The 24,909-nt window shown below is 37.3% G+C and overlaps 15 protein-coding genes across 15 annotated transcripts; 10 read left to right on the top strand and 5 right to left on the bottom strand.

Moving 5' to 3' along the window:
- Positions 1–1,971: 1,971 nt before the first annotated feature.
- C9374_003820 (uncharacterized protein) lies at positions 1,972–3,126 on the bottom strand (the record flags this gene model as incomplete). Its single annotated transcript, XM_044693391.1, has 5 exons — positions 1,972–2,685; positions 2,730–2,798; positions 2,846–2,902; positions 2,952–2,999; positions 3,076–3,126. 5 exons carry the CDS (start codon positions 3,124–3,126, stop codon positions 1,972–1,974), a joined length of 939 nt encoding a protein of 312 aa, XP_044555950.1.
- A 136-nt stretch (positions 3,127–3,262) lies between these two features.
- On the top strand, positions 3,263–6,295 carry C9374_003819 (uncharacterized protein; the record flags this gene model as incomplete). The annotated part of the gene is made up of 1 exon (XM_044693389.1): positions 5,114–6,295. One exon carries the CDS (start codon positions 5,114–5,116, stop codon positions 6,293–6,295), a length of 1,182 nt encoding a protein of 393 aa, XP_044555949.1.
- Positions 6,296–7,033: 738 nt separating this feature from the next.
- On the top strand, positions 7,034–7,498 carry C9374_003818 (uncharacterized protein; the record flags this gene model as incomplete). The annotated part of the gene is made up of 1 exon (XM_044693388.1): positions 7,034–7,498. One exon carries the CDS (start codon positions 7,034–7,036, stop codon positions 7,496–7,498), a length of 465 nt encoding a protein of 154 aa, XP_044555948.1.
- Positions 7,499–8,300: 802 nt separating this feature from the next.
- On the top strand, positions 8,301–8,669 carry C9374_003817 (uncharacterized protein; the record flags this gene model as incomplete). Its single annotated transcript, XM_044693387.1, has 1 exon — positions 8,301–8,669. The coding sequence occupies one exon, from the start codon at positions 8,301–8,303 to the stop codon at positions 8,667–8,669; it is 369 nt and encodes a 122-aa protein (XP_044555947.1).
- Positions 8,670–8,783: 114 nt separating this feature from the next.
- C9374_003816 (uncharacterized protein) lies at positions 8,784–9,938 on the bottom strand (the record flags this gene model as incomplete). The annotated part of the gene is made up of 1 exon (XM_044693386.1): positions 8,784–9,938. One exon carries the CDS (start codon positions 9,936–9,938, stop codon positions 8,784–8,786), a length of 1,155 nt encoding a protein of 384 aa, XP_044555946.1.
- A 162-nt stretch (positions 9,939–10,100) lies between these two features.
- On the top strand, positions 10,101–11,574 carry C9374_003815 (uncharacterized protein; the record flags this gene model as incomplete). Its single annotated transcript, XM_044693385.1, has 2 exons — positions 10,101–10,757; positions 10,813–11,574. 2 exons carry the CDS (start codon positions 10,101–10,103, stop codon positions 11,572–11,574), a joined length of 1,419 nt encoding a protein of 472 aa, XP_044555945.1.
- A 129-nt stretch (positions 11,575–11,703) lies between these two features.
- Positions 11,704–12,171, bottom strand: C9374_003814 (uncharacterized protein; the record flags this gene model as incomplete). The annotated part of the gene is made up of 1 exon (XM_044693384.1): positions 11,704–12,171. The coding sequence occupies one exon, from the start codon at positions 12,169–12,171 to the stop codon at positions 11,704–11,706; it is 468 nt and encodes a 155-aa protein (XP_044555944.1).
- Positions 12,172–13,043: 872 nt separating this feature from the next.
- Positions 13,044–14,567, top strand: C9374_003813 (uncharacterized protein; the record flags this gene model as incomplete). Its single annotated transcript, XM_044693383.1, has 1 exon — positions 13,044–14,567. One exon carries the CDS (start codon positions 13,044–13,046, stop codon positions 14,565–14,567), a length of 1,524 nt encoding a protein of 507 aa, XP_044555943.1.
- Positions 14,568–14,745: 178 nt separating this feature from the next.
- On the top strand, positions 14,746–15,567 carry C9374_003812 (uncharacterized protein; the record flags this gene model as incomplete). Its single annotated transcript, XM_044693382.1, has 1 exon — positions 14,746–15,567. The coding sequence occupies one exon, from the start codon at positions 14,746–14,748 to the stop codon at positions 15,565–15,567; it is 822 nt and encodes a 273-aa protein (XP_044555942.1).
- A 21-nt stretch (positions 15,568–15,588) lies between these two features.
- Positions 15,589–16,769, bottom strand: C9374_003811 (uncharacterized protein; the record flags this gene model as incomplete). The annotated part of the gene is made up of 2 exons (XM_044693381.1): positions 15,589–16,541; positions 16,598–16,769. The coding sequence occupies 2 exons, from the start codon at positions 16,767–16,769 to the stop codon at positions 15,589–15,591; spliced, it is 1,125 nt and encodes a 374-aa protein (XP_044555941.1).
- Positions 16,770–17,285: 516 nt separating this feature from the next.
- Positions 17,286–19,629, top strand: C9374_003810 (uncharacterized protein; the record flags this gene model as incomplete). The annotated part of the gene is made up of 3 exons (XM_044693380.1): positions 17,286–17,886; positions 17,940–18,879; positions 18,984–19,629. The coding sequence occupies 3 exons, from the start codon at positions 17,286–17,288 to the stop codon at positions 19,627–19,629; spliced, it is 2,187 nt and encodes a 728-aa protein (XP_044555940.1).
- A 146-nt stretch (positions 19,630–19,775) lies between these two features.
- On the top strand, positions 19,776–20,633 carry C9374_003809 (uncharacterized protein; the record flags this gene model as incomplete). Its single annotated transcript, XM_044693378.1, has 1 exon — positions 19,776–20,633. One exon carries the CDS (start codon positions 19,776–19,778, stop codon positions 20,631–20,633), a length of 858 nt encoding a protein of 285 aa, XP_044555939.1.
- A 63-nt stretch (positions 20,634–20,696) lies between these two features.
- Positions 20,697–21,134, bottom strand: C9374_003808 (uncharacterized protein; the record flags this gene model as incomplete). Its single annotated transcript, XM_044693377.1, has 2 exons — positions 20,697–20,972; positions 21,126–21,134. The coding sequence occupies 2 exons, from the start codon at positions 21,132–21,134 to the stop codon at positions 20,697–20,699; spliced, it is 285 nt and encodes a 94-aa protein (XP_044555938.1).
- A 508-nt stretch (positions 21,135–21,642) lies between these two features.
- Positions 21,643–22,887, top strand: C9374_003807 (uncharacterized protein; the record flags this gene model as incomplete). Its single annotated transcript, XM_044693376.1, has 1 exon — positions 21,643–22,887. The coding sequence occupies one exon, from the start codon at positions 21,643–21,645 to the stop codon at positions 22,885–22,887; it is 1,245 nt and encodes a 414-aa protein (XP_044555937.1).
- An 87-nt stretch (positions 22,888–22,974) lies between these two features.
- C9374_003806 (uncharacterized protein) lies at positions 22,975–24,897 on the top strand (the record flags this gene model as incomplete). The annotated part of the gene is made up of 1 exon (XM_044693375.1): positions 22,975–24,897. The coding sequence occupies one exon, from the start codon at positions 22,975–22,977 to the stop codon at positions 24,895–24,897; it is 1,923 nt and encodes a 640-aa protein (XP_044555936.1).
- Positions 24,898–24,909: the final 12 nt, after the last annotated feature.

The following is a 24,909-nucleotide window of genomic DNA, read 5'->3' as shown; positions in this document are numbered from 1 at the left end:
AACTCTAGATTGTAAAAACATTCAATCTGGATCATGTTGTTTCAACAAGAAGGCAACTGTTTAATGCCTTTGTTCATATCGAAAGACAGAGTTTTGGTATAAATTCTACGTGTTTGAAAAGATCAACAACAATGATCGTCATTACAGTTTTTCCTCGTCCTTATGGTTTGAAACCCACTCAACAATTTTCAACCCCAAATTGTAAGCTGTAGAATTGATACGGCAAGATTGGAGATTCGTGTTGAGCGAATATGGAACGTGCTAGGTGAACACGTTGTATACAGCAATTACACTCCAACAATGGAAACATTGCAACTCTTTAATGCCACTTGACTATTAATTATTGAAATTGTTATTTAATCACCGAAATCGCAATTTATAGCCGTCGTAAAGCCCATTTGCTATTGTGTCCCTTCCTAGTTGCCTTTTGCCCAAACCTTTTTCCATGGTCACACATAACCTCTGCTTAATTCTTAACAAATACCCTCAGATTAAGCCTTCTTATTTTGTGTATTTTTTCGCCTTATTATGTGATGCACTTTCTCCACACAAATACAAATTAACATTTTGAAAGTAGACATGATTCTCCAATATATCCATTATTTTCCAAAATTCATTTATGAAAGGTGATTTTGAGATAGCACCTTTTTTCGTCCTTGTCAATGTGCGATGAAAGACGTTGAATGACGGTGAAGAGAGGAATATGAACACACAAAGTTTGGCTCAACGTGTCAAATGTTGGTGTGGCGCAAGATCATTTCAGGCCCTTTTTCTCATTTCATAATGTATCAGCGACAACACCACAAACTACGCCATAAGAAAACTACCAGCGAAAAAATTCGACTCAAAAAGGCAAAAATTTTTTGACAACGAAATGCAGAAACTCCGGGATTGGTTCAGAATCTTGTAAAGTTTTATTCAGTAGTGCTGACGTTCGTTCATTAAAAGTGAACCTCCTCCTGATTATGACCACACCTATTGTACCAAAGCCAGTTACTAACGTTTCGAAAGCAATTCTCTTCAGCCTTTCGTTATACAAGGATTGGTTGATTGTTGATGATAATACTCACATTCACCGTCATTACACCGTTCAACAAGTTTCTCGTTACACGATAAAAATCCATCTTTTGTACTGATCACTTGGTATCTAAGTTACATCAAAGTTGTTCCACGTTGTTGCTGTGTAATCGTAGTTTAGGTGTGTGATTTAAAATACTCGACCTCATCTTTTGGTGAAGGCATTTTTTTTGGAGTGAAAATTAATGTCAACTTGAAAAATTAAATTACAACAAAAAGCAAAAACTCTTGTTCTTTAATTTAATAACAGCATCTCCTTGGAGCTTAACTGAGAGAAATTGAGATCAGTATTATCAATAATATTATTAATTATTTTCAATTTGTTTTCTGTGCTCGGTGGACCTCCTCGCTTTTGTTTTATGCGAGTGAAGCTAGCTTATCGACAAAGTAATTGTTGTATTTTGTTGTGTGTTTGAATGTTGGTTTGATTGGTTTCATGTTGTGAAGGTTGAGATGATAATGTGTTCGGATTGTCAAGGTTATGTTGGATTGTGGAGAAATTATGAGAAGATTGTGGATAATAGGATTGATGATTTTGAAATAAATGTTCACATCCTCCATATTGAATAGGGATATTCTGATAGCTCATTGAATTGGATTGGTTTGGTTGTATCAGATCTTCATAAATTCTTTCGAAAGATGGTGTGATGTTCTTGGTGAATCAAAAGAGCCGGGATTAATGCTACTGAAACCGGTAGATGACGGTGATTGCACATTGAAAGAAGATAATGGAGAGGAACACCATGTGTGGTGATTTTGATTTGAAAGTCCATATGATTGACCTTCAAAAAAGTTGTTGTTAGATGTGGTTTGGTTTGTGGACGGTGATGAAAAGTTTCAATTTGATTACATTTTTTGTGATTTAGAGTGTATTGAGGATTGAATTTAATTGTTTTATTGTACAAACTCGAATTCTTTGTCAAACTTGAACGATGTCCACACTTGATTAGTTTCCACATTACATGTGAGAGAAATGTATACAATTTTCATCTTGTGTTTCGTAATCTTCTTTCCGAATTTACGTGTAAGACGTGAGTGAGTAATTTCCAACTCAGACCAATGCTTGCATTTGTCTAAAGGAGGAACACTGTCAGTAAATCTGAATTGAATGCACTTCTGTCTCTTCTTTAGGCCATTCCACAAAATGTCTTGATACCATTGGTAATATTTAGCCTTTGTTCCCCTCAGAGCAAGATAAAACACGTTTGGGTTGCAACATCCAACCGTTTCATGGCTGATGGAGTTTGAACATCTCATCTGTAGATGTTGATAAATAATATTTCTTGCACATTTGGCGAACTGTTCCCATATAATTCCATAAATTTGTTTCTTCTCATCTGGTACTTCTTTAAAGGAATTATATTTTGGTACAAATTCAAACAGTCCTTTCTCTAAAGTGAATTGATATTCCTTGTGAGTGTCTTCAGCAGCTTCATCTGTGGTTCTTGATTTTCGTTTTTTGCTCTGTTGGGAAATATTGTCATCATCACATTTGTTGTTTGGTGTTATCGTACATTGTGTCTCATCAACAATACCAGAGAAGCTGCTTGTGCTAGGCAACAGACAGCAAGGTGGAAATGATATAGTTTCGTCTGTGAAGATCCATTCCTGAACAAGTTAAGCAAACACATTGTAACAAATTTGAAACATACTGTAGAGGTAGTCATTACTGGTGATGATGGGTGAGAAGGGTTCATTTCGATGCTTGATGATGAAGGAATCTTGTGAAATATGTTACTGCTGAATACTGGACAAACATAATACTTACATTGTTCGTACTCTGGTTCGTTGTGGATTGGCTATCCAATGCTGGTGATTCATTGGCCTTGATAATTGAGATCAATACAAGGTGAACGATATTCACTAGTACTTACGTGATTAGTATTTGTTTCGCAACTCGAATCACAATCAGAAACACCAAGCTGAGGTAAAGATTAGTGTAGGTGTTGAAATTGTTGTTTGATGATGTTGTTGTTGTGGTAATAATCAATTACTTACACAGTATAGAGGCACAGTGCCCTCTTCAATGACCACTAATTCAGCTTCCATGTTGTGTGTGTTGTTGGCAGGGAGGGTGAGCCAGATAGAAAAAGCTTCGTAGGCAACCAGCCTATACCCAACCATTCTTGGCGACGTTGACGAACTCAAGTGTCATCACGAAAATAAACATCTCCAACCAAAAAAAATGCCTACAGCAAACAAAACGTTCTGGCAGAAGCTGAGTGATCAACACAACCACAATGCTCCCGATATTCGTTCAACTGCTTCAATAATGCCGTCAGTAAAGAAAAGAGTTTATTTTGAAGATCAACCGTTCATGGTTGAAAATATTACACCAGCTACTAATGTTAGTTATGAAGAGTGCTATTCCGAACTGAAATACGTTTGCAGAGGTATAAATCGGAACAATTATTCTAAATTATTAACAGGAAAACAAATTTATAATTGCGATTATGACATAATTGGCGTTATTCGAGACGAACTCACCTTAGAATCAGCATGTTGTTCAAAATATTGTAGTATTTTTCAAAATCAGTGTCGTCAATGTAGTGAATTGGAAAAACACCTAGTTTCAATCATGGAAAATAGGCATGATATATTTGAAATGCTATTGAAAGGAATTTTACCACAACCCAAGCAATTAATATCATTTCCATTATTGATGTATGAGTTATTGTGTAAACTTGTGCCATTTATACCAGTCAGCCAAGATGAACACAAACTTTTAACAGTGTTTAGAAAAGCTCAAACTTCATACAATGAAGCATTGTCGACACAATACAACAACAAACAAATTACGAACAATGAACACCGTGATACACAAGCTTTGAAGGTTCCAAGGTCAAGCTTTACTCCATTCTTAGAGACATTTTTTGGATCCTTTATATTCAATCAGTTGCAAAATTATACAAAGAATCCATTTCATCACAAATATTCAGAGGTTGAAAGAAGATATTGGGTTGTGATGAAATATTATTGTGGAAAACAATTTTTCATCAGAATGGGAGGAGAGCGCAATCAAAATATTGAACGGAATAATTTTAATCATTTAAAATATAATCTAATTATACCAAGTTGGAATACTGTTAAACAATGGACACCTGCTGGTTGTTATGGTATGATTCCCGACATCACACTTACCCTAAAGAACATGTTACTGCCTGACTCTTGTAAAGATACATGTATCTCGTTTGATGGAATGAAAGTGTTTAAACATTTTGATGTTTTGGGAGATCAAATTGTTGGAAGTGAAAAATATTGTTACACTGTTGAAGACGTGAAACAATTTGGTGTTAAACATCTAATAGACCAAATGATTTTATTTTCTATTAATGCCATCGATAATTCATGGCATTTACCGCTGGGTTGGTTTGGAGTTAGTTCTGAAACAGACGTACTTGAATTTGTCACTAGCAAAATACTTTATTTCAAAGAGTTGCTCCAAGAATCTGTAACAATTGTGTGTGGATGTTCTGATGCAGAAATTGATGCACATGCTGTGCAAACAATTATTAGAAAAAAACACAAAGACTTCATTTTCGTCAATGATTACGTTCACAATTTCAAAAATCAACGAAATGTATTATTTAATGGAACAATATTGCACGAGAAAATCTCAATGCAGACCATAATTTATTACATGATACAACATAGGACATTGTATCGATTACTCGACAGAGAAGAAGTTGATCCTACGGATATTATGAATTTGAAATCATGTCTAAATTTAACAGAACGACCTGTATTGCAAGAATTACGTAAAATTGGCACTATAGAGGCAAATAGTGTTGCTGGTTACCTTGAATTAATTCGTGATATTTATGACTGCATTAATGATAACAGTCCGGATATAATTGATATTTTGAGTGAAAGCAAAACAATTTTCGAAAAATTACCCAATTATCCCAAAAAAACGAAGAAAATATGTGTTCACACACTTGAAGGATTTCTTGCATTAGCGTCTCGGTTTCCAAATTTCAAACCCAGTTGCATTACAACAAATTATGAAGAGCTACTCTTTTCAATAATTCGAGGAATGTTTCCCAAGCCAACAACCAAACAATTTTGCCAAAGCGCACTATTTTCATTCTATATATTTTTAATATTACATTCCACTGACGATGTTCGTGGGTTCTCACTCCCAGATATTCCATTAACTGATCATTATTTTGGTATGAAATTGGTTATCAAGATTTTACCAACTCTTCCTGGTCGAATTGTACTTGATAGAAATGTCAAGAAAAAAACTTGCAAAGAATTACAAATTATTAATCAAAACGTAGCCACTTACTCAAGAAAAACTACGTTGAGGGCTGAAGTGTGTGCTCCTAAATGTATATATTTATGCTGCCCTGTTTCTGGATGTAAAAAACAAAAACCATATATTATCAAAGGGTCTTTTACAAATCATTTGAAAGCTAAACATCAATTTTCAGACGAAGAAGCAGAAGCAACAGTTGCTCAATTAGAATGTTTGCAATTTTCTGCTCAATTAGAAAAAGATGTTGCTTTTAGGAAACAAAGTTGCAAAAACAATGAGAATATTATTGTACAACACAAACCACCTTACCTGATTTCAAAATTCAAAAACAGGTTGACTATTCAATATAATTTTGCACCTCTTAAATCAATTCCCACGCCTCACTGTATCAATCAAGAGACAAGACGACCATTGAACTTCTTTGTGCTAGATTTAGAAACAACAGGATTTTCTCCAAAATGCAACTCCATAATTCAATTTGCAATGTTATCATTATTTAGTAATGAATTACATTCCATATTTGTATCCCCTAGTGGTGTGTGGAGTTCTATTGCATTACAAATGCACGAAACTAAATTTCAGATTTTGGATGAAAGTGAAACATTGCAAAACATGATTCCTAAAATTTGTAATTATTTGACTAGGAATGACACTGCTGATGTGATGTTGTTGGTTCATTCAACTGGTTTGGACAAGGCTTTCTTTAGTGCTGCAATTGCACCACTTAAACTCCGATCAACAATTTACTATTGTTCTACTATGCAAAAAAACTTGCTTGGAAAAAAGGGATTAGAAAACCACTTTAGAGAAAAAGTATGTGACTCTCTTCCCGGAATAGCACATAATGCCGTTGTGGATGTGCTTATGTTGTATGATTTGCTGTTGTCGAAGTTTGGGAACGATCAAGAAATTGTGAAGGCCATCGGAAAAGCAGAATGTACAACAATAGACGACTAGGAATTCCACTGATGGTTTGTTCAGTTCGATGAATTGTTTTCTCTGTTTCCTACTCTGGTTTGCGTGTTGTTTTGTTGAAGTGAAGAAACTTGCTGATGTGGTTGTGTTGATCACTCAGCTTCTGCCAGAACGTTTTGTTTGCTGTAGGCATTTTTTTTGGTTGGAGATGTTTATTTTCGTGATGACACTTGAGTTCGTCAACGTCGCCAAGAATGGTTGGGTATAGGCTGGTTGCCTACGCTTTGGCTCACCCTCCCTGGTTGTTGGTGTGTTTTTTTGTGTGAGAAGCAGAAAACAACACCACAGACCAATCACTCCATTTTTTTTGACTCCGGGACTTACTAAAACGAGCCGAATTTTTTCTTCGTCAGTTTTTGCACTTTACGCTCAGGCGTAGTTTGTGGTGGCCACTTGGTTACATACAACAAAAAAAGCACTCTCTTCCTTTGGCTTGAGTCACCCAATACTCTCTTCAGCGTCTTGGCCTTGAATACCTTGCAATCCACACCAAGAACCTTTTGTTCGCACTCCACTCCCCACTGCTATCGGCGAACTGGCGTTGATTCTTTCTCACTGCCTCCAATTGTAAAATTATTATTATTATTCTTGACCACTCCCTTCAACATCATCAAGTTGTTGTTTTTTGTGCAAAAAAGATCTTCAACATCAAACCCTCCAACCACTGCTGCTTCTGCCCTGTTCAACGATTCTTTTTGATTCCAACTCCAGAAACACATAATGAGTTCATCAACAACTACCACCACCACAACGACACTCATGACTCAACCACCCTCTTCTCCAACAACCAAGAACAATGGAGGAACCATGCCCGATACCATGACTCCAACTCTCTCGCCCAAGCTCTATGGCTCACCACTTCCATCCACAAAAGTGGTACCATTCGCAACCATCCACTCCTCCACTGAAAAGATTGGGACTTCTTCTGAACTGTATTTGCCATCGTTACAACAACGGCCTTCACGATATGTTCAATATTTACAACAGAGCGTGATCCGTTTCATGTTTGCCTTGATCACTCTGTTCACGATCGCATGTATTTGTTTAGGACGATTCACAATGGCACAAGGCTTATTATTTGAATTTGTTGTTTGTGTGGGCATGTTAATGATGGATCCATATGTCATGATGCAAAGACGATGGAGAAGAGAAATGAGTCATCAATTGCCATCACCAAAACAGTAAGCTGCTGTTCAGTTCTTCATCACACACGACAATGATTTTGCTGTCGATTCGTTTAGTGTGAATCAATTTTGTTCCACAACTTGCGAACCCAATTTTGAAATCATCCAACAATTTTGAGAGGAATACCACTCCTCATGCGGTCTTTTTGCTCCACTATCTTGAGAGAGAATAAACAACAACACTTCATCAAGCAAACAACATTGTTTACCGGTTATCACAATCCAAACAAATCAATGTCAGTCGGCTTCTTTGACACAAATGGAAATGTTCATTTTTGCAATTAGTGCGCGACAGAACCATAGTCAATAAATTCAAAAGGTGGAGTAAGTCAAAAAGCAAAACAAGAAATGCAAAGTCTGTGCACGCTGTGATTTACAACCATCTATTTACCAGTTCAGTTTGAATTCTTTAACCATTCACTGTTAGCAATGTACTTGGAGCCAATTCGATTGTCACTCAGATCCAAAAAGATCAAATTCTTCAGACATTCACTGTTAGCAATATATTTGACGCCTATGTTGCCAATTTCATTGTCAAACAAATTCAAAGAAGTCAAATTCTTCAAACACTCACAATCAGCTAAAAGTTTGATTGATTTACAAACTTGTTGGAAGTAATTTCCATGTACATGGAAATGATAATGAGAGAGGAACTTATCGATAGTTGTTGGAGATGAATTTTTAAATATGGTCCACCATCCTAGACTTGGAATAGGCTTTTCTTCCAAACTTTCAAACTTCCTTCTGCACCTGGAAAAAGAGCATCGTTCCCGCTTTCAAAATATTAAAAAAAATATTCCAACATGAACGCAGAACCTGTTCAACAACATCAACTCCTCTCTCATCCCTACGTGAATGGCAGTACCATCCCAAACTACATCGGAAAGGATGTAACTCTCATCGGAAATTGTGCCTCTGAAGTTAATGGGGACACTTTTGCTGTACTAGCAAGCGACTCGTCAATGATCACAGTTTACTTGAACAGTATTTTTGTAGCCAGCAGCGATGAATTAGTGATGGTTCGAGGACAAGTGGAAGGTGGAGATGGGTCATTCGCTATCCGAGCCAACTATGTCCACAAAATTCCATCAAGCCAGGTTTTTGACAAGAATGTTTTTAATGAGTTTATTAATTTAGCAGAAAATAGTTTCAAACATCTCTTTTATGATTAGAGCGAAATGTCTTGAACTAAGTTTAATGTTATGAGCTCTAGTCTGTAAATATTTTATAAATTATTTTCAATTTTACTCTTCAAGAATATTTGTTCATTAAATTCAAGAACAACATTAATTGAAGTTTTCCCAAATGGCCCTCAAAGATTTAGCATGAACTGCGTATGGAATTTCCAGAACTCCTCTCAGCACTTTTAAGACATCAATTCCCATAAAAATTCCAACAATTCCCGCAATTTCTCCAAACAAGCCTTCCAACGAACTTGTAAGTATTTCAGTAATTTGATTTTCATTCAGAGAGTCATACGAAAATGATATAACCACTACAGATGGGTCGTTTTGGGTGAGCTGCACTGTTGACAGCTTTGAGTCCCATCGTAGCTCAATACCACTCGGATTTTCTGCTCTTGGTTTCAATCTCTTTGTTACAAATTTCGTTAAGGTATAAAAGTTGTCTACTCCTGAGGTTGCGAAATTCGTTTCACTAAACACGTTTGGAATCGTTCCGATTTCATGAAAAGTTACTTGAAGCCCGAATCTGGCATCACGGTCGTCTGGAACAGGAGGAGCTTTAAAGAACAAGCTTATGGAACCACCATATCCTGTGTAATTGGCAACCAGTGGTTTGTTTTGGTTATAATTGAATCCATAGCACTTAAAGTATTGACCGTTTTGCTCGAGTTCAAAATATTCGTGTGGAAGCTCCACAGTTTCAATTATTCCAAGAATGTTGTTGGGAGTAGTGGCTTGCAGCAACGTGATATTACAATAATCACAACTAGGATCAACAGCATTCCAATTACAAACTGTAACAGATGGAAATTGGAGAGGTATCGTTTCATGTAATGAAAGAGAGGTTGTGGGAGAGTTTTGTGCTTCGTGAAAGTTCATGGCAGAGAAGTATATATACCAAATGCAGAATGCAATTGCAGCCAGCCATGAAAGGATCATTATGGCCTCTTTTACATTAACGGGAGATTTGCATTTCTTCTTTTCTTTGAAACCTGTTTCATTCAAATTTGAAGGTTTTGTCTTGATTTCCGAGACATCCTCAGGTTTGAGGGTCGATAATTCAAGTGATGAAAAAGCTACCTGCAATTCAATGTTGTGATGTATTGGCAGAGGTTCTTCCTTTTTTTCTTCCATGTCTGCACTATTAGATAATATATATTTTGATTCCACCGCCGTAGTACTCGCTGGCGCGTCTGTGATGTTGGTGTTACTAGTTGTAGTTTGTGGAGGCGTAGTAATTTCCTCTTGCGGACTCATTTTTTTGTTAAGGCTTTTTACAGATGAGGGAATTTTGATGAACATGATCTGGCGGGTGTTAACCATTCACCATATATTTTCTGAACCACATTCTTTGAGTAGTAGAATGTTTCGACCAATCACATGTGATCACAAGGTCGTGGTAATTGAGATTGAAAAAAAATGTTCTTGAAACGAGTGTTGGCTCATGCCACTTCAGTTGCTGTTGGTGTTTGGATTGGCTCGCAATACATACGAGGTACCACACATGATCCATCAAGAATGAAGCATTTACTACAAGATAATTCTCGTCCTTCACATATTCTGATCGGACCTGTCAATACTCAACCAGAAATTAATTCACACGTTCAACAACAACCATCATCACCACAACAGAATGAATCCTCCAAACGAGAAGTGTCATTGACTGAAAAAATTTATCATTATTTAGAGGAACAAAGAGATGATCATCGTTGGCCAAAATTTAATATTCATGTTGAAGAGCCTACCAAGGAACAAGATCAAACCTTTGAACTCTTTAAAACATTTAATGAGTTCGGCTTACCAACACATGTAGGTCGACTTAACGTATTTTCCCGTTTTTTATCTGTGACAGATAGCAACTTAAAAATTCCACTGTATGTGTGCTGGTCGATACCAAGATTCGAAGAGAATTATGTTGAGAAATCAGATAGAAAATTCTCCAAGTTTATGAAAAGCCCAATTTTTGAACAATTATCAAGCTTTAATCCTGATAATACTGATTACTTTGGAAGTAACTATTCTAGAGGTCATTTAGTGAACTGTGGTGATTTAACAAGATTTGATCAAGTGGCAATGGTAAGTTGAAGCTCAAACATCCATACTCTTTTCAAGCCGCTGATTAACGAACCAGAATGAAACACATCTTTTAGCTAATAACATTGTTCCTCAAGACTTTGACAACAATGCTAATTATTGGTTGAGAATGGAAAGATTTACAAGATCACTAGCTGACCGCTTTCATGCGGTGCATGTCATTGCAGGACCTGTCTTTATGCCAACACTGTATGAGCAACAAAACAAGATAGAGCCAGATGCCACAGGAAAACCACCCAAAGGTCCAAAAGGGGAAGTGAAACACTTGATCATTGGTAACAACCATGTAGCAGTTCCAACTCACTTATTTAGAATAATTATTGCCGAGAAAAGACAAACAGAGACAGCAAACGAACAAGACGCAGTATCACCTCAATATTATGCTCAAGCATTTATTGTACCCAATAGACCAATTGATAAGCTCGATCATTTAACCAAATATTCAGTCTCTCTGAAAGAAGTTGAGTATCTTACTGGCATGCGTTTTTTGGACAAGTTGGAAAAGAGTGGCAACATGAATCCCTTGTGCTGCAACACGCTTGATATCGATGCCAACTTAATTGATCAAGAAGTGAGTCATCCTGAGAAGAGTAGTTCAGAAAAAACAAAGTGTGCTTGTAGTTGTGATCTTCCGCCTTGGCAAGACATTGAATTTCAAACACTATTATGGAATAAGAACATAACAGAGAGGGAATTAACTGAGAAATGGGACTCTTTGTTAAGTGAAACTAGTTGGAAGCCTTCCAAAGATATCATTAGAAGACGAGACTCCAAGCTAGAAGAGCTCAGAAAGAAGTAAAGTTCAATATTACCTATGTATCGACATGCACATGAAGTTCTTACATACCTAAAATTCCGCCTTCACTGAAAATATCAACAAATTCAAACGTTCCACGTTGTCAAGAGAATTAAATCGAAATAAATCAAATTATTCTCCTTGTTGTTTCAATAACTTCTTTTTTGCTTCCTCCCATCTCTGAATACCATCGCTAGTTAAATGATCCACTCTTGGGTCTAAAGCAATTTTTGTTGCAAAATTAGAAGATAAATTTCTCAAATAACAAAATACTCCTAGAAACGATGTGGTCAGAGTTAACATTGTAGCCTTTGCGTGTTGTGGAGGAACTCTTCGTTTTCTCAACACTCCACCCATGTATGCAGCTCCAAGTGCAATATTGAAAACAATAAAATTGAATACTTTAGGAGCGTTAAGTCTTGTTTCATAAATACTTCTTTCTAACCCCAACAATATGCTTTTATCATCCGGACCAAGTGGTTGATCTCCTCGTGTTTGTTTTAAAAGCTTCTCCGGACTTGCAGGTAAGACGGAAGCATTGTTTCGCTCCATGCTCGAATTTAATCGAGGTGATGATGACTCTTCTGAATTGATGCTCATTTTTTATGAAATTGTTTCGATACAACCAGAGTATTGTTATTATTTACTGTTGAATTGTTGTTTTCATGGTTTTAGCTCAACCAATAAGTTCACATTCATTAAATCTTTCAAGGAGAGTAATATCAATTGTTGGCCCAAGAATCTTTCAAGGAGAGTAATATCAATTGTTGTTGGGATTTTTGCGAAATTTCTCACAACGTAATTGTGTTTCTTTCTTCACTAAATTTCACAGTGACGTTTTTGTCAGTTAAATACTCGCAAAGATCATTGTAAAATATTAAAGCCCCCAATCAGTGACATGTCTTCAATATTCAATGCATTTCACGTTTTCCATGTCAGCACAATAATTCGACATCGCTAAATCTATACAGGAAATATTTTCCAATATGTAACTCTTTATTTGGTGTTAAACCAATTTTCTTTCCTCAATTCGCAAAGTCTTGCCAAATAATAGTTCGTAGATTTTCAGGGTTTCCAGAAAGATAACCAGCACGTTTTTGAAAAATAAATGTTTGACAATCTCACACAGCTTGTTGTGGCAGGATAACCGATTGAAAAGGCCACGCTCTAGACGACCACAGGCAAGGCACAATTACAACAGTTTAAAAAACAATAATAATTGATCGCTTTCATTCTGCGTATCTCAGAGCCTGAGTGGTCGATTTTAGCACTATCTGTCATCGTTTGCCTTCCGAAAATTTAACACGTTCCAAAACAATCGGTTCACACTCTACTGTGTTACGAGATATCACTTCCACCTTCCGTGTTTTTCAAAACAAACAATTATTTCAATAGCTTCCTTCTTACCACTACACATGGGAACCCAACAAAGCAAAAGTACGCATAATTCTAAATTTTTGACAATTCCAAAAATGTCAAACTATGATTGTGGTGTTGAAAACCACCCATTGGACAATTATGAAGCAAACAATTTTCACATTATTTCTAACGATGCCACTCAATTCACTAATGACCACCTCTCACTTGACTTCAAGATCTTCTCTCAACACCAACCATTTTCTCTCAACATGCGAGGCAGCTCCAATCTAAGGAGCAACACTCATTTAACTATTAAAGACGAAAATGACAACATGTTGAGAATGAGACTCATTGGATCGTCATTTGTGCTCACACAACAAGGCGAATCTCCAACAAAATATTTCAACATCCAGAATGAGACTCATGACGAGGAGTGCTTCGTACAGAAAGGAATATTTGATGTGGAAGTGAAATCACCACAACCATTTGTTTACAATCAAAATTTAAAGCTGGTGGTTAGCAAAATTGCAAAGAAGACAGCCAGGCACATCTCGAAATATATTACCTTCCTGATTGAGGTTGAAGGAGTGGGATGTTTTATATTGAGCTTTGGCCACAAGAAGTGTATGAAGACATCCGTTGTGTTTGCCACTTGTGTGTATGTGAGCAAGTTCTTCATTCAAGAGGGCAGTAATCAAAGTGATGACAATCAGTCAGACACGGTCGTTGTCAGTTGTCAAAGAAGATCCATTCAGTACTCTTCTGACCAACCCTCTCCTGTATTGAGTCAATCCTCTGGACAATATCCACAAAGCTCTTCATCCTCTCCCTACTCTTCCTCAGGATCGCCCTCATTTCAAACAGCCTCTCCTTTACTCATAAACATTCCATCTCATGAGAAGAGACGAAGCACAAGCTTCAACCAAATCGATAGCCCTTTCTTCATGAAACCTCTCTTATACCAATCTGAATCTAACTGCTTTGCAAAAACGTCATTCCATTCCAGCACTTACTCCACAAGCCCTTTAACCACTACGAAGCAAGCCTCTCGTGAATATGTAACACAAAGATACACTTCTAATTCTTTTGACAACTCTCCTTCTACACCAACACCTCTTTCTGGCCTCACACAAAAGAGCACATTATTCAAATGCGACCTGTCTTTTTGTGAGTTTCAAACATGCCCTCTTGCAACCATTTTCAACCACAGTTCTGAAGGATTTGATCCACAGGACAGAATATCAGTTGTATTTGTTGCTTGTGAGCCCGAACATGTTGTCATCCATCCAGGTTTAATCGTTTCAGTTGCATCCGACCGAATCACATTCCGATTACCAGCTATTCCTCTTGATTATTGCAACTTGCATCACATCAAAGCCAAAATGTATGTCAGAATCAATGATAGAGTTGTGTTTGTGAATCATTTTGAGTTTAGAAACAGTGAACATGACTTTGCTTTCGAGCCGTTAGGCTATCTCTTTTCTGCAACATCCAACTCACAAGCTCTTTCTATGATCTTTGAGAGCCACAACCACCATAGCCCAGGAAAATCAAGCCCACCACAACCCAATCTGTATCAACCATATCAGTCTTCCACTTCCTCTGGTCCGTATATTAAGCATCATTTCTTTTACTAAAGGCGTCCTTGTAAATCTCTACGGCAATTAAAAGACAATAATAACCATATCGGAACACGTGTTCAAATACAAGATGATCCTTTTCATCGGAACGAGTACAATGAAAGCCTTACTGCTTTGTGGTTTTTAAGGAATTTTTATTTTGAAAAAATAACCCTCAACGGACTCTCAAAGAACAATGATTCAAGGGAGATATTCCTTAACATTGGTCCTAATCCTTACCTTAATTTTACTGTCGTTAGCGACATTGAAAGGAGAGCACATACTAGAGAGGCAGAAAATTGGAAAGTTGGATTGTGCTGTTCTTTCCCCTCCTTCGCCGGAAGTTGATTCCGTGCTAATTTGGCTTCACGGTTTAGGGGACAGTCATGATGGTTTTATCGGAATCTTAAAATCGATACTTCCTTCCAACACCGTTGCAATAATTCCCACTGCTCCAAAAAGAGCAATTACGTTGTACAGAGGAAGAGAAACGAACGCATGGTTTGACATAAAATCTCAAAATCGGATTGCAAACGTTCAAGAAGATACGGAAGGCATGATGGAATCGAAAACCCTGATCGACGAAATTATTTCCGCTCAGATGCAGAAGTTTAAGTCCCATAGAATTGTCATTGGAGGTTTCTCGCAGGGAGCTGCCATGAGTATTTTGGTGGCAAGTCGATCCTCTCAAACATTGGGAGGTATAATTAGCGTATCAGGATTTGTTCCAATGAGATCAAAATTCAATACTGCCACTGACATGGTGTTAAGGCAAAACGCACAAACACCATTCTATATTTTACATGGAGATGATGACATTGTTGTAAATTATAGCTTGATTGCGAAGAGATCGTATGATTGGTTAGAAGAGGCTAAAACAATAACAGCTAGGAAGATTTACAAACATGTTGGGCACTTTATTTCAGATCAGGAAAAGAAGGACCTTAAAGATATACTGGCACAACTGTTTGTAAAATCCATCGATGTCAGTGAGCAATGTCCTCATTGTAACTTCTAAATTAAATACCATGAATACTATTTAATTCTGTATTGCAATTCTTTTAATGATAAGGTTGTCAAGCAATCGTGTGCCTCCCACTCTAATCGTTCCTGAAAGACATAACTCTCTGTTTTGATCGGCACTTTCAATCTTGAAGTTTGGAACGCTGTATTCCTTATTGGTTGAGATTGTACCGTAAACGTGACCATTCTCCCAATCACAAATGCTCAAATAATCAATGCAATACTTTGACGAGGCCATTGATGAAAGATCTTGACCAGAATAATGTTCTTTCAAATTCTTGTTAAATAATTGCTCTAAATATTCATATGAATCTTCTAACCATTTTTGAAGTATTTGGTTGGTGAGAGGACTCACAGAATTTGTTAATTTTGATAATTCTTCTTCTGCTCTTCGAAGTGTTTGATTTAAAATTGGAGCAATAAATGTACGATCTATGGAGGATAAATATTGATTTCTTGAGGACATTGCCAAGCCATCCTTTTCACGACATGTTTCACCAATAATTACCTTCTCAATATCCACATAATTTAAATCTCTCACAAGTTGTTTCACTACCATACATTGAACAGCATCTTTTTGACCAAACACAACCACTTGTGGTCTCACAATATTAAACAATTTAACAAGAATAGTCGAGACACCATCAAAAAATCCAGGACGACATTGTGCTTCTGGTTGATCTTCCAACCAATTGACAAATATTTTCGATTCTTGATTCAAACTAGTACCACCACCCTGAGTATTTCTTAAGGGATGTGTTTCTGCTGCAGTTTGTGTTGAAATCTTACTCATAAACACTCGTGTCATGTATTCTTTTGGATAAATTTCAGTAATATTTTGTGGAGCAAGAACCAAGTCAACACCAATTTCTTTCATCTTATTTAAATCATTTTCAAGAGTTCGGGGATACTTGTCAAAATCTTCATGAGCAGCAAATTGTGCTGGATTTACAAAAATGGATGTCACAACTGATCATCATTTTCAATATGAAATATATTTTAATTACATCAAGTAGCATGCTTACCAATATCGGAATGACGTTTGGCAGTCTTCATCAACTCCAAGTGCCCATCATGTAAATTTCCCATGGTTGGTACAAATCCAATCAACTTGTTACCTCCCGAACCCAATAACTGTTTTCTCATCACATTGAATTCCGATAAACTTTTTGCGACAAGCATTTGAGTGCTTTTCATTGTTGTGTTATATTTTTTTGTAATAAATTATATGGATTCCTCTCTTACAGCATCAGCTGAGGTCAAATTATCATCTGGCTCCTTACTTGAGAAATCGGAACTCTTCGCTGTGTACGATTCAATTGAAGGTTTAAGGGTGTTTCGGAGCGGATATGAAAGCTCAAAAAAAATTCTCCGTATTTCTCAATTCTCAGCCAAGTTTCAGTATGCTGACACCATGCGTTGTGCATGGACAACAGGTTTTATCGTTCTGCCTGCAACCCACGTGGGACCATTCTGCAACAATCCATTGAATATGGAAAATAGTTGGCAATGGAAACGGATGATTGCACTTCATGTTCCAAGTACCTTTTGGCAGTTAGTGTCATCTCTCCGAAACTAGGTAAAATTCCAATAGTACCACATTGAAGTAGTAGACACTGCACGTGTGGTACATGCACGGAAGAGGAGGAGGAGTATTAAAGGATTTGTGCGAATGGAATGGCAAACCTCACTTCACAAACAACACTGAAAAAAATGAAACCATCTCCTCTCTTGAAAGGTGTCACTACCCGAAGAGTCATCATCTCTTTGAGGTCCAGATTTGCTTCTCATTCTTGTGTGAACGAGACCAGCCAATTTCAAAAAGGAAATATGGTGACAATATCTAAAAAAGGGAACATTGCTTGGATTATGGACATTGTGAGGGAAGGAAGAAGAGAGTATTCTGTACATCCATCTCATTCTAATGGAAAGACTTCAGAAGTACCAGAACAAACCATGTTAAGAACGGAATTAATTCCTGTCACATTGAATTGCATTAAATACAAGTATGAAAACAAAATTCCACTGACCATGCTTACTGCCACAGACTATCCTTCAGCAAGTGTTATTGACCAAACTAATTGTGACATGATTTTAGTTGGAGACTCATTGTCCATGACTGCTTTGGGACATTCCAATACAACAAGTGTCACAATGGATGAAATGATTCATCATGCAAAAGCAGTTAAGAGAGGGTCCAAGTATTCCTTTTTAATTGGAGACATGCCATTTGGATCTTACACCACCGATGAAAGTGCAGTCCATAATGCAGTAAGATTTATTAAGGAAGCAGAAATGCATGCTGTAAAATTAGGTATGTCAACTATTTTCTTGAATTGTGTTAATATTTTTCAAAACAATTTAAAGAGGGTGGACAACGAGTGGCATCAAAAATTAAGGCAATTGTAGATGCAGGAATTGTAGTAGTGGGACACGTTGGATTAACACCTCAATCTTCAAATCAATTGGGTGGATTTCGAGTCGTTGGCTCAAAGAGCTGTGATGAAGCAATTCAAGTCTGGAAGGATGCTCTTGCTGTGAAAGAGGCAGGAGCAAGCTTGATCGTGTTAGAATGTGTTCCTCAAAAATTAGCTTCTTTAATTACAAAAGAGCTTGGAATTCCTGTGATTGGAATTGGAAGTGGATTGTGTTCAGGACAAGTCTTGGTGTATCATGATATTTTAGGATTGTACAGCAAATTTACTCCAAAATTTTGTAAAAAGTATTTGGACTTGAATCCCACGTTGATCAATGCATGTGAACAATACGTTCGAGATGTGACTGTTCAAGAATTCCCAGAAAAATCTCACACATTTGTGATTAAGGAAGATGTCTACAAATATGTTTCTGAATACATTGAAAAAGAGGCAAAAGAGCTTCGAGAAAAGAATCCAGTTTATCCTCATCCCATTCTAAAGAAGAAAGATGAGATCAATACCATGCCTCAACCAACCTTCTCGATGGGAACAAGGAGAGTGGTAGTATTAGGAAGTGGTTCTGTTGGATCCTTAATTGCCACGTGCTTACAACACTGTGAAGAAAACCAAATTCGTATGGTAAATGGTCGTACGAATTGCACACTTACAACCTCGAATGTGCTTGTGGAGCGAACGGTCAAGGAAAATGAACACTCTCCGAGCACACTTATCGCATCGAGTACGGTTCGATATTTAACTTTAGATCAGCTTCAACACGAGTGGAACAATGAGATTGATCTCTTAATTGTTGCTGTGAAAACTCATTCTACTTTGGAAGCGATTCAGAATTTCATGAAAACTTTCCCAACCTTAAACACATTCGAAACGTGGTGACTGTTCAGAATGGATTCAATAACAGTGATGTCATTAGAAAGGCATTCGTTAATCACATCATTGATGTTCCCAAAGTTATTCCTCCAATTTTTGTATATAGTGGAGTGAAACGAAGAATAGAAGAACATGACAAGAAGGACTCTCCTAACAAGATTATTTTGGAGCAATCGGTGTCACCAACCATTTCCATTAGCTTACCTAAAATTCTATCAGGAACAGAATTAGGAAAATTATTTAGCGACAATTCACAATTTCATGTCGCTTCTCACCTCTCTCCAACTCTGATCAATGGAGAAGAAGTTTACGTGGATTGGATGAAACTTATTGTCAACTCGACCGTTAATCCTGTGGCTTCACTTTTTCAAATTGAAAACGGAGGTCTTAGCCACAATTCTCACCTACAACAAGTGATGAAGCAATTAATTCGAGAACAATTAGATATTCTCAAGCTAATTCCTGGCGCAATTCATTCTCTTGGTGTAACATGTCAAGAATTGAAAGAGAAATCTTTTGAAGAGTGTATATTTTCAAAGGTGATGCAAGTAATTGAGAAAACAAAAACCAATACTTGCAGCATGTATCATGATGTCAGAAATGGAACCTTGACTGAAGTTGATCATCTAAATGGTGCCTTTGTGGAATTGGCAAAACGTTTAAATCTTCCTCCAAGTTCTTATTCTGTAAATAGTATGATCAGTGAAATTGTTAAGGCAAAGTCAACACATGTGAATAATCAATGTAAATAAATATAAGATATCACTCATTGTGAATGTTCAACATCTACACACATGTAATAATACTTACCAAAGACTCACGAGGTTTCATAAATTACTTCTGAGAGAAAGAAGAGAATGATTGCTGGAACTCCCTCAAACCCAACGTGACAAAAAAAATGAAACGAAATTCTCATGAAGATGAAACATCGTTCTCGGAACCAGAGAAAAAACACACCCGAACTGTGTCATCATCAAGTAGCACTTCATCACTTCTCGATGGATTTGAATTTTATATAGTCACACGATTGATCAATGACACTTCCGATGAGAGTGATGAAAAAAATTGGAAGAAAATTCAATGCACCGAACTACAAACACAATCCACACCATCATTCAACAAAATAATTTGTCACATGGATGATTTAGATAAACCAAATATAAATAGTATTCGAGTTGGATTTATTGTTAAAAATCGTTGTGGGGTGGATTTGGGATTGAAATTTTCGCTGGATGGTAAACATTATTCGTTCATGACAGTGACAGTGATGAAAAACGAAGAAAGGATCATCAAGAGATTAATTGATAAACAATCGAAAGAATCGACATGTATCCTTGTGAAAAAGAATGATATTGCTGAAGATGAAGATGATATTGTCACTAAAGAGGTACTCGATCGTTTAGGAACAATCTCTGTCTCAATATTTAGAGTCGAAGTGAGAAAAACGACCTATGAAACAACTACCACAGCTAACTCAATAACAAACACTCAAGTTAAAATTAAGGAGTCCATGACCAAAACTAAAGACCTATCGATAGGTTTGGGAAAGGGTCAATCAAAACCATTCGAGAAAACTCAATTTGTGTATCATGAAACTCTCAAAACTATAGAATTTGTGTACCATACAAAATTGGGCTATCTATTCGAATTGAGCAAGGCTGGAGCGTCTATCCAACAGAACGAGCCAACTAAAGAGCAAAGCAATCATCACACCTCTCATGAAAGCAATTTGCCAAAAGTCAAATCGGAAAAGTAGTAAGGCTGCCAATAATTCCCTGACACAAATAGTGACACAAGTTTGAACGCAATCAAAAATTATTTATTGCTCGGAAATCTTGCAGAGAATTTCGTCTTCTCTATACATATCGTATTGTTCACCATCGAACTTGACCTTTCCTCCTTCATATTCTGGAAGTAAAACTTTATCACCAACCTTCAAGGAAGCCTTGTCTCCGACAGCTACAACTTGACCCTCTGGATTTTGCTTTGTTTTAGCAGTCTCTGGAACATAAATACCTTGAATTTGAGTGGCTTCTGGAACTTTAATTCTCTTAATGAGAACTCTGTCGAACAATGGGATTAATTTACGGATTTTCTGTTTGTTTAGATTGTTGAGTGTACATGATTGCAAATTCCGACATTTTAATAATTGTTTTTAATTGATGATGATTAATTTTTTCAATTAAAACAAGAAGAAAAACAACAACGATAGGGTCATCCTCACACCATGTGCGGAACTTCTACATACCGATGACATGATGAATGAGTGTGCTGAGAATTTTTTTCTTCAACATTTTGCTTCAATCAATTTCGCAAGCGCGTTTTCATATTCCGAAACAAACGATCAACAGAGAAGGCTGTTTCCGTTCCTTAAACCACAACCCCTCCTCATGAAATGCTGGTAGTAAACCTCATTAAAAACGAAGCATGGAGATTCTAATCATCCATACATTTCAGTACGGAATTTAAATTCCACAATTCCGAGACGAGCGGAGGCAAGACCAGAACAAACAGATCCAATCAATCGATAGCCATGTTCAACAAGACCTACACATTCACGTTATCCGTGAAATGGTTGAACATGTTTTCTTCGAGAGAGAAGCTGCTCGTTATCCTCCTTGCGGAAAGCCGGAACTGTTGTAGCCATTACAAAACACAAAATTCCTGGCTTCCAAGCTTGCGCCTTTTACTTCGAAAAAATAGACGACGAAAAAAAAAGACAACACATCCCAACGAATAACGTCTTTTCCAACTTCCGAATAACAATGGCAGACTATTATGAAATTTTGGGTGTTACTAAAACAGCCTCTACACAAGAAATCCGTTCAGCCTATAAGAAACTTGCATTGAAATATCACCCTGACAGAGCACCAGAAGATAAAAAACAAGAATATGAAGAAAAGTTCAAAGATATTGCTCACGCATATGAAGTACTAACTGATGACCAAAAGAGAAAAATTTATGATCAGTACGGAGAAGAAGGCTTGAAAGGCGGTGCAGGTGGTGGTTTCCACGATGCTGCCGACATCTTTAGCCATATCTTCGGTGCTGATGAAGGATTTGGAGGATTCTTTGGTGGTGGTGGACGACGACAAACCGGACCAAAGAAGGGTAAAACAATTGCTCATGAAATTCAAGTATCACTCGAAGATTTGTATAATGGAGCCACTAGAAAAATTAGAGTTACAAGAACCCGTATTTGTACACACTGTAAAGGAACTGGTGCCACAAAGGATGATGCTGTTATCACTTGTAAATCATGTCAAGGAAAGGGAAAAAAGGTCGTTACCAAGAGTATGGGACCTGGTTTTGTTCAACAATATGTTACACCTTGTGAAGTTTGTGATGGTACCGGAAAGAGTATTGACAAGAAATTCATTTGTAAGGAATGTCAAGGAAACAAAGTTACCAATGATGTCAAAGTTTTGGAGGTCCATATTGACCCTGGTATGAAAGAACAACAACAAATCGTTTTTGAAGGAGAGGCTGATGAGAGACCTGATGTCCTTCCTGGAGATATTGTATTTATTGTTCAACAAAAACCTCACCCATTTTTAACAAGACAGGGAAACAATTTGCATATGAAGAAGAAGATCAACTTGTTGGAAGCCTTAACAGGCGTAGAATTTTCTGTGAAACACTTGGACGGAAGAACTCTTGTAGTCCGATCGAAGAAAAGTCAAGTTATCAAACCAGGAATGGTCATGCAAATTTCCAAAGAAGGCTTCCCAATTCACAAGTCTCCTTTCCAGAAGGGTAATCTCTACATTGAATTTGAAGTTGAATTCCCAGATCAAATTCCTGAAAAACTCCATCAAGAGCTTTCCAAGATTTTACCAATGAAAACCAATAAGGCTGACGTTATGGATGAGTCTTCCGATAACGTCGAAGAAGTGTTTTTAACTGAAGCTGACCTCTCTCAGAACAATGGCGACAGCAGGAATCAATATGACAGTGACGACGAATATGAAGGTCGTCGTGGACAAAGCGTTCAATGTGGAACTCAATAAATACGCTTCCTTGGCACAATCAAGAAATGGTCAACACCTCCATACAACTTCACTCCTTAAAAAAAAATTTCTCCCTGACCTCAAACCATGTATTCAAGAAAAGCACTGGGTGCTAATGGCAGAATGTCCTCGATCCCAACTCTATCGAGTAGAACAAGCACTCCTTCAGGAATGTATGATGAAGAAAAAGAGGGTTGTAATTCCGAGTTTTCGTTCAGTGAGTACATACCGATAGCATACAAAACCTCCTCCATAGCGGGTGATGAAGAATATTCGTACACAAAAAGAGCCAAATTCAATCCCGCACACCACTCGTTATCGAATAGATCTAGGTCTGATAGGAACGATATTGAGACTTTGAGAGAAAGTTCGTTGGCAGCCATTAGGGAAAGCCAGTTAACGAGGATGGAGTCTGAAATTGGACTAATTCAGTTTAATCTCAATGAATTAAAGAGGGAAATGATGAGACTCACCGATTCATCGCAACAAGACCGAAAAACCACTCAACAACTTCAACAAGAGTTAAGAAATGCTGACCGGCTGCTGAAACAGCTTGAAGAGGATGAAGAGATCCTCTCTATTGAGCACAGCAAATCCACTCCCAACAAAAAGAAAACTCCAATCAAAACAGTAAAACAATCCCACGATGGTTCCAATCTTGATGAATACGGAGAGACAGAAAGGCTTATCCAGGACGAGTTAGAAATTTTAAAGAGAATTTATGCTGACAACTTGGAGTTCTTACTTGTTGTACTCAAAGAGATGAAATTTATTTCCAGTAACTCAGCCCGAATGGAGTGTTTAGATTTTCTATCACAGATTAGAAAAAGAGAAGAATGTGAAATTGAAAGGTTGAAATCACCAAAGAAGAACATTAGTTTTTGTGGAAGAGAAGGAAATACCAGCTGCTCCAAAGGAAATATAACTTCAGGAGATGCGGTGTCGGTAACAACTTCTTTAAGGGTTGGAACTAGCTCAGACGCTGGTAACGACGATCTAGAGAGTGTTTATTCGGAATTTGATGATAACAGAAGTGTCAATGAGTTGATGACATTAATGAACGCGAACGTAGAAGAATTAGTCAATAAGTTGGCAGCAGAAAAATCAATCGAGGAAATTGAGAGCCCTGTTTCTAAAGGAGATGTTATTCATTTGTGCAGGGAAATATATTCTCTTTTGAACGACATGAGCGTTGAGTCTGACATTGAGATAATCAATTCCTGCTTTGATGTCCTTGAGCTTTATATTGGAAAAGCGTTGGACGAATTAGTTCAAGAGGACATGGTCACCGACCTCATGGACATTTTAACAACCTTTTTATTCTTCTACAGAGCAGTAGGACGACTTTTAAATCAGGCTGAATTTGTGGATGAAAATCTCCAAAGAGAATTCGTTGAGCAAAGGTTTGAAAAATTAAGAGAAAAGAAAGATCGTGATATAGATGGAATTGTAAGAAATAGAGCTCACTGCTTGGCAAGAAATGAACCAAGGGAAAAGATTGACAAACAAGATTTAGTTAAAGAAGATGGAACGAGAAGCGACGATCAAGATCGAGATGACAAATCCAACAGGGAACTTGAGGAGGAACGAGAAAATTTGCTTGACAATCTCATGACAATTGAGGAGTTGATGTTTAGAGATAGCTTAGAAAACGATGACAACGATACCATTGAAACCAAAGAAGACCCAGATGATGAAGAAGAGAAGCAAGAAAACAGCACTGAAGCCATTGTATCAGATGCAGGAATTGTTTACACAAGCCCAAAGACAAGCTCTCAACTTCAATCAACTCCCCCAAAAACCAGCTCTTCTCCTTCCCAACAGCATAAGACCCAATCGTTGAGACCTCTGGGAATCACTGTTAACGAGGAGAAGCTGAGGGAAATGATGGAGAAAGAAGCGGAAGAGTTGGACATGCAATTTCTATTGAAAGCTGGTTCTATTAAGAGTGCAGACAACAACAATCGAGATTATACTGAGTATGCATCGAATTACTTTAATACCAATTAATCGTGTATATTA

Source organism: Naegleria lovaniensis (assembly GCF_003324165.1).
Source record: "Naegleria lovaniensis strain ATCC 30569 chromosome Unknown tig001, whole genome shotgun sequence".
Lineage (NCBI taxonomy): Eukaryota > Heterolobosea > Eutetramitea > Acrasida > Naegleriidae > Naegleria > Naegleria lovaniensis.
This window is presented reverse-complemented; position numbering and strand designations above follow the sequence as displayed.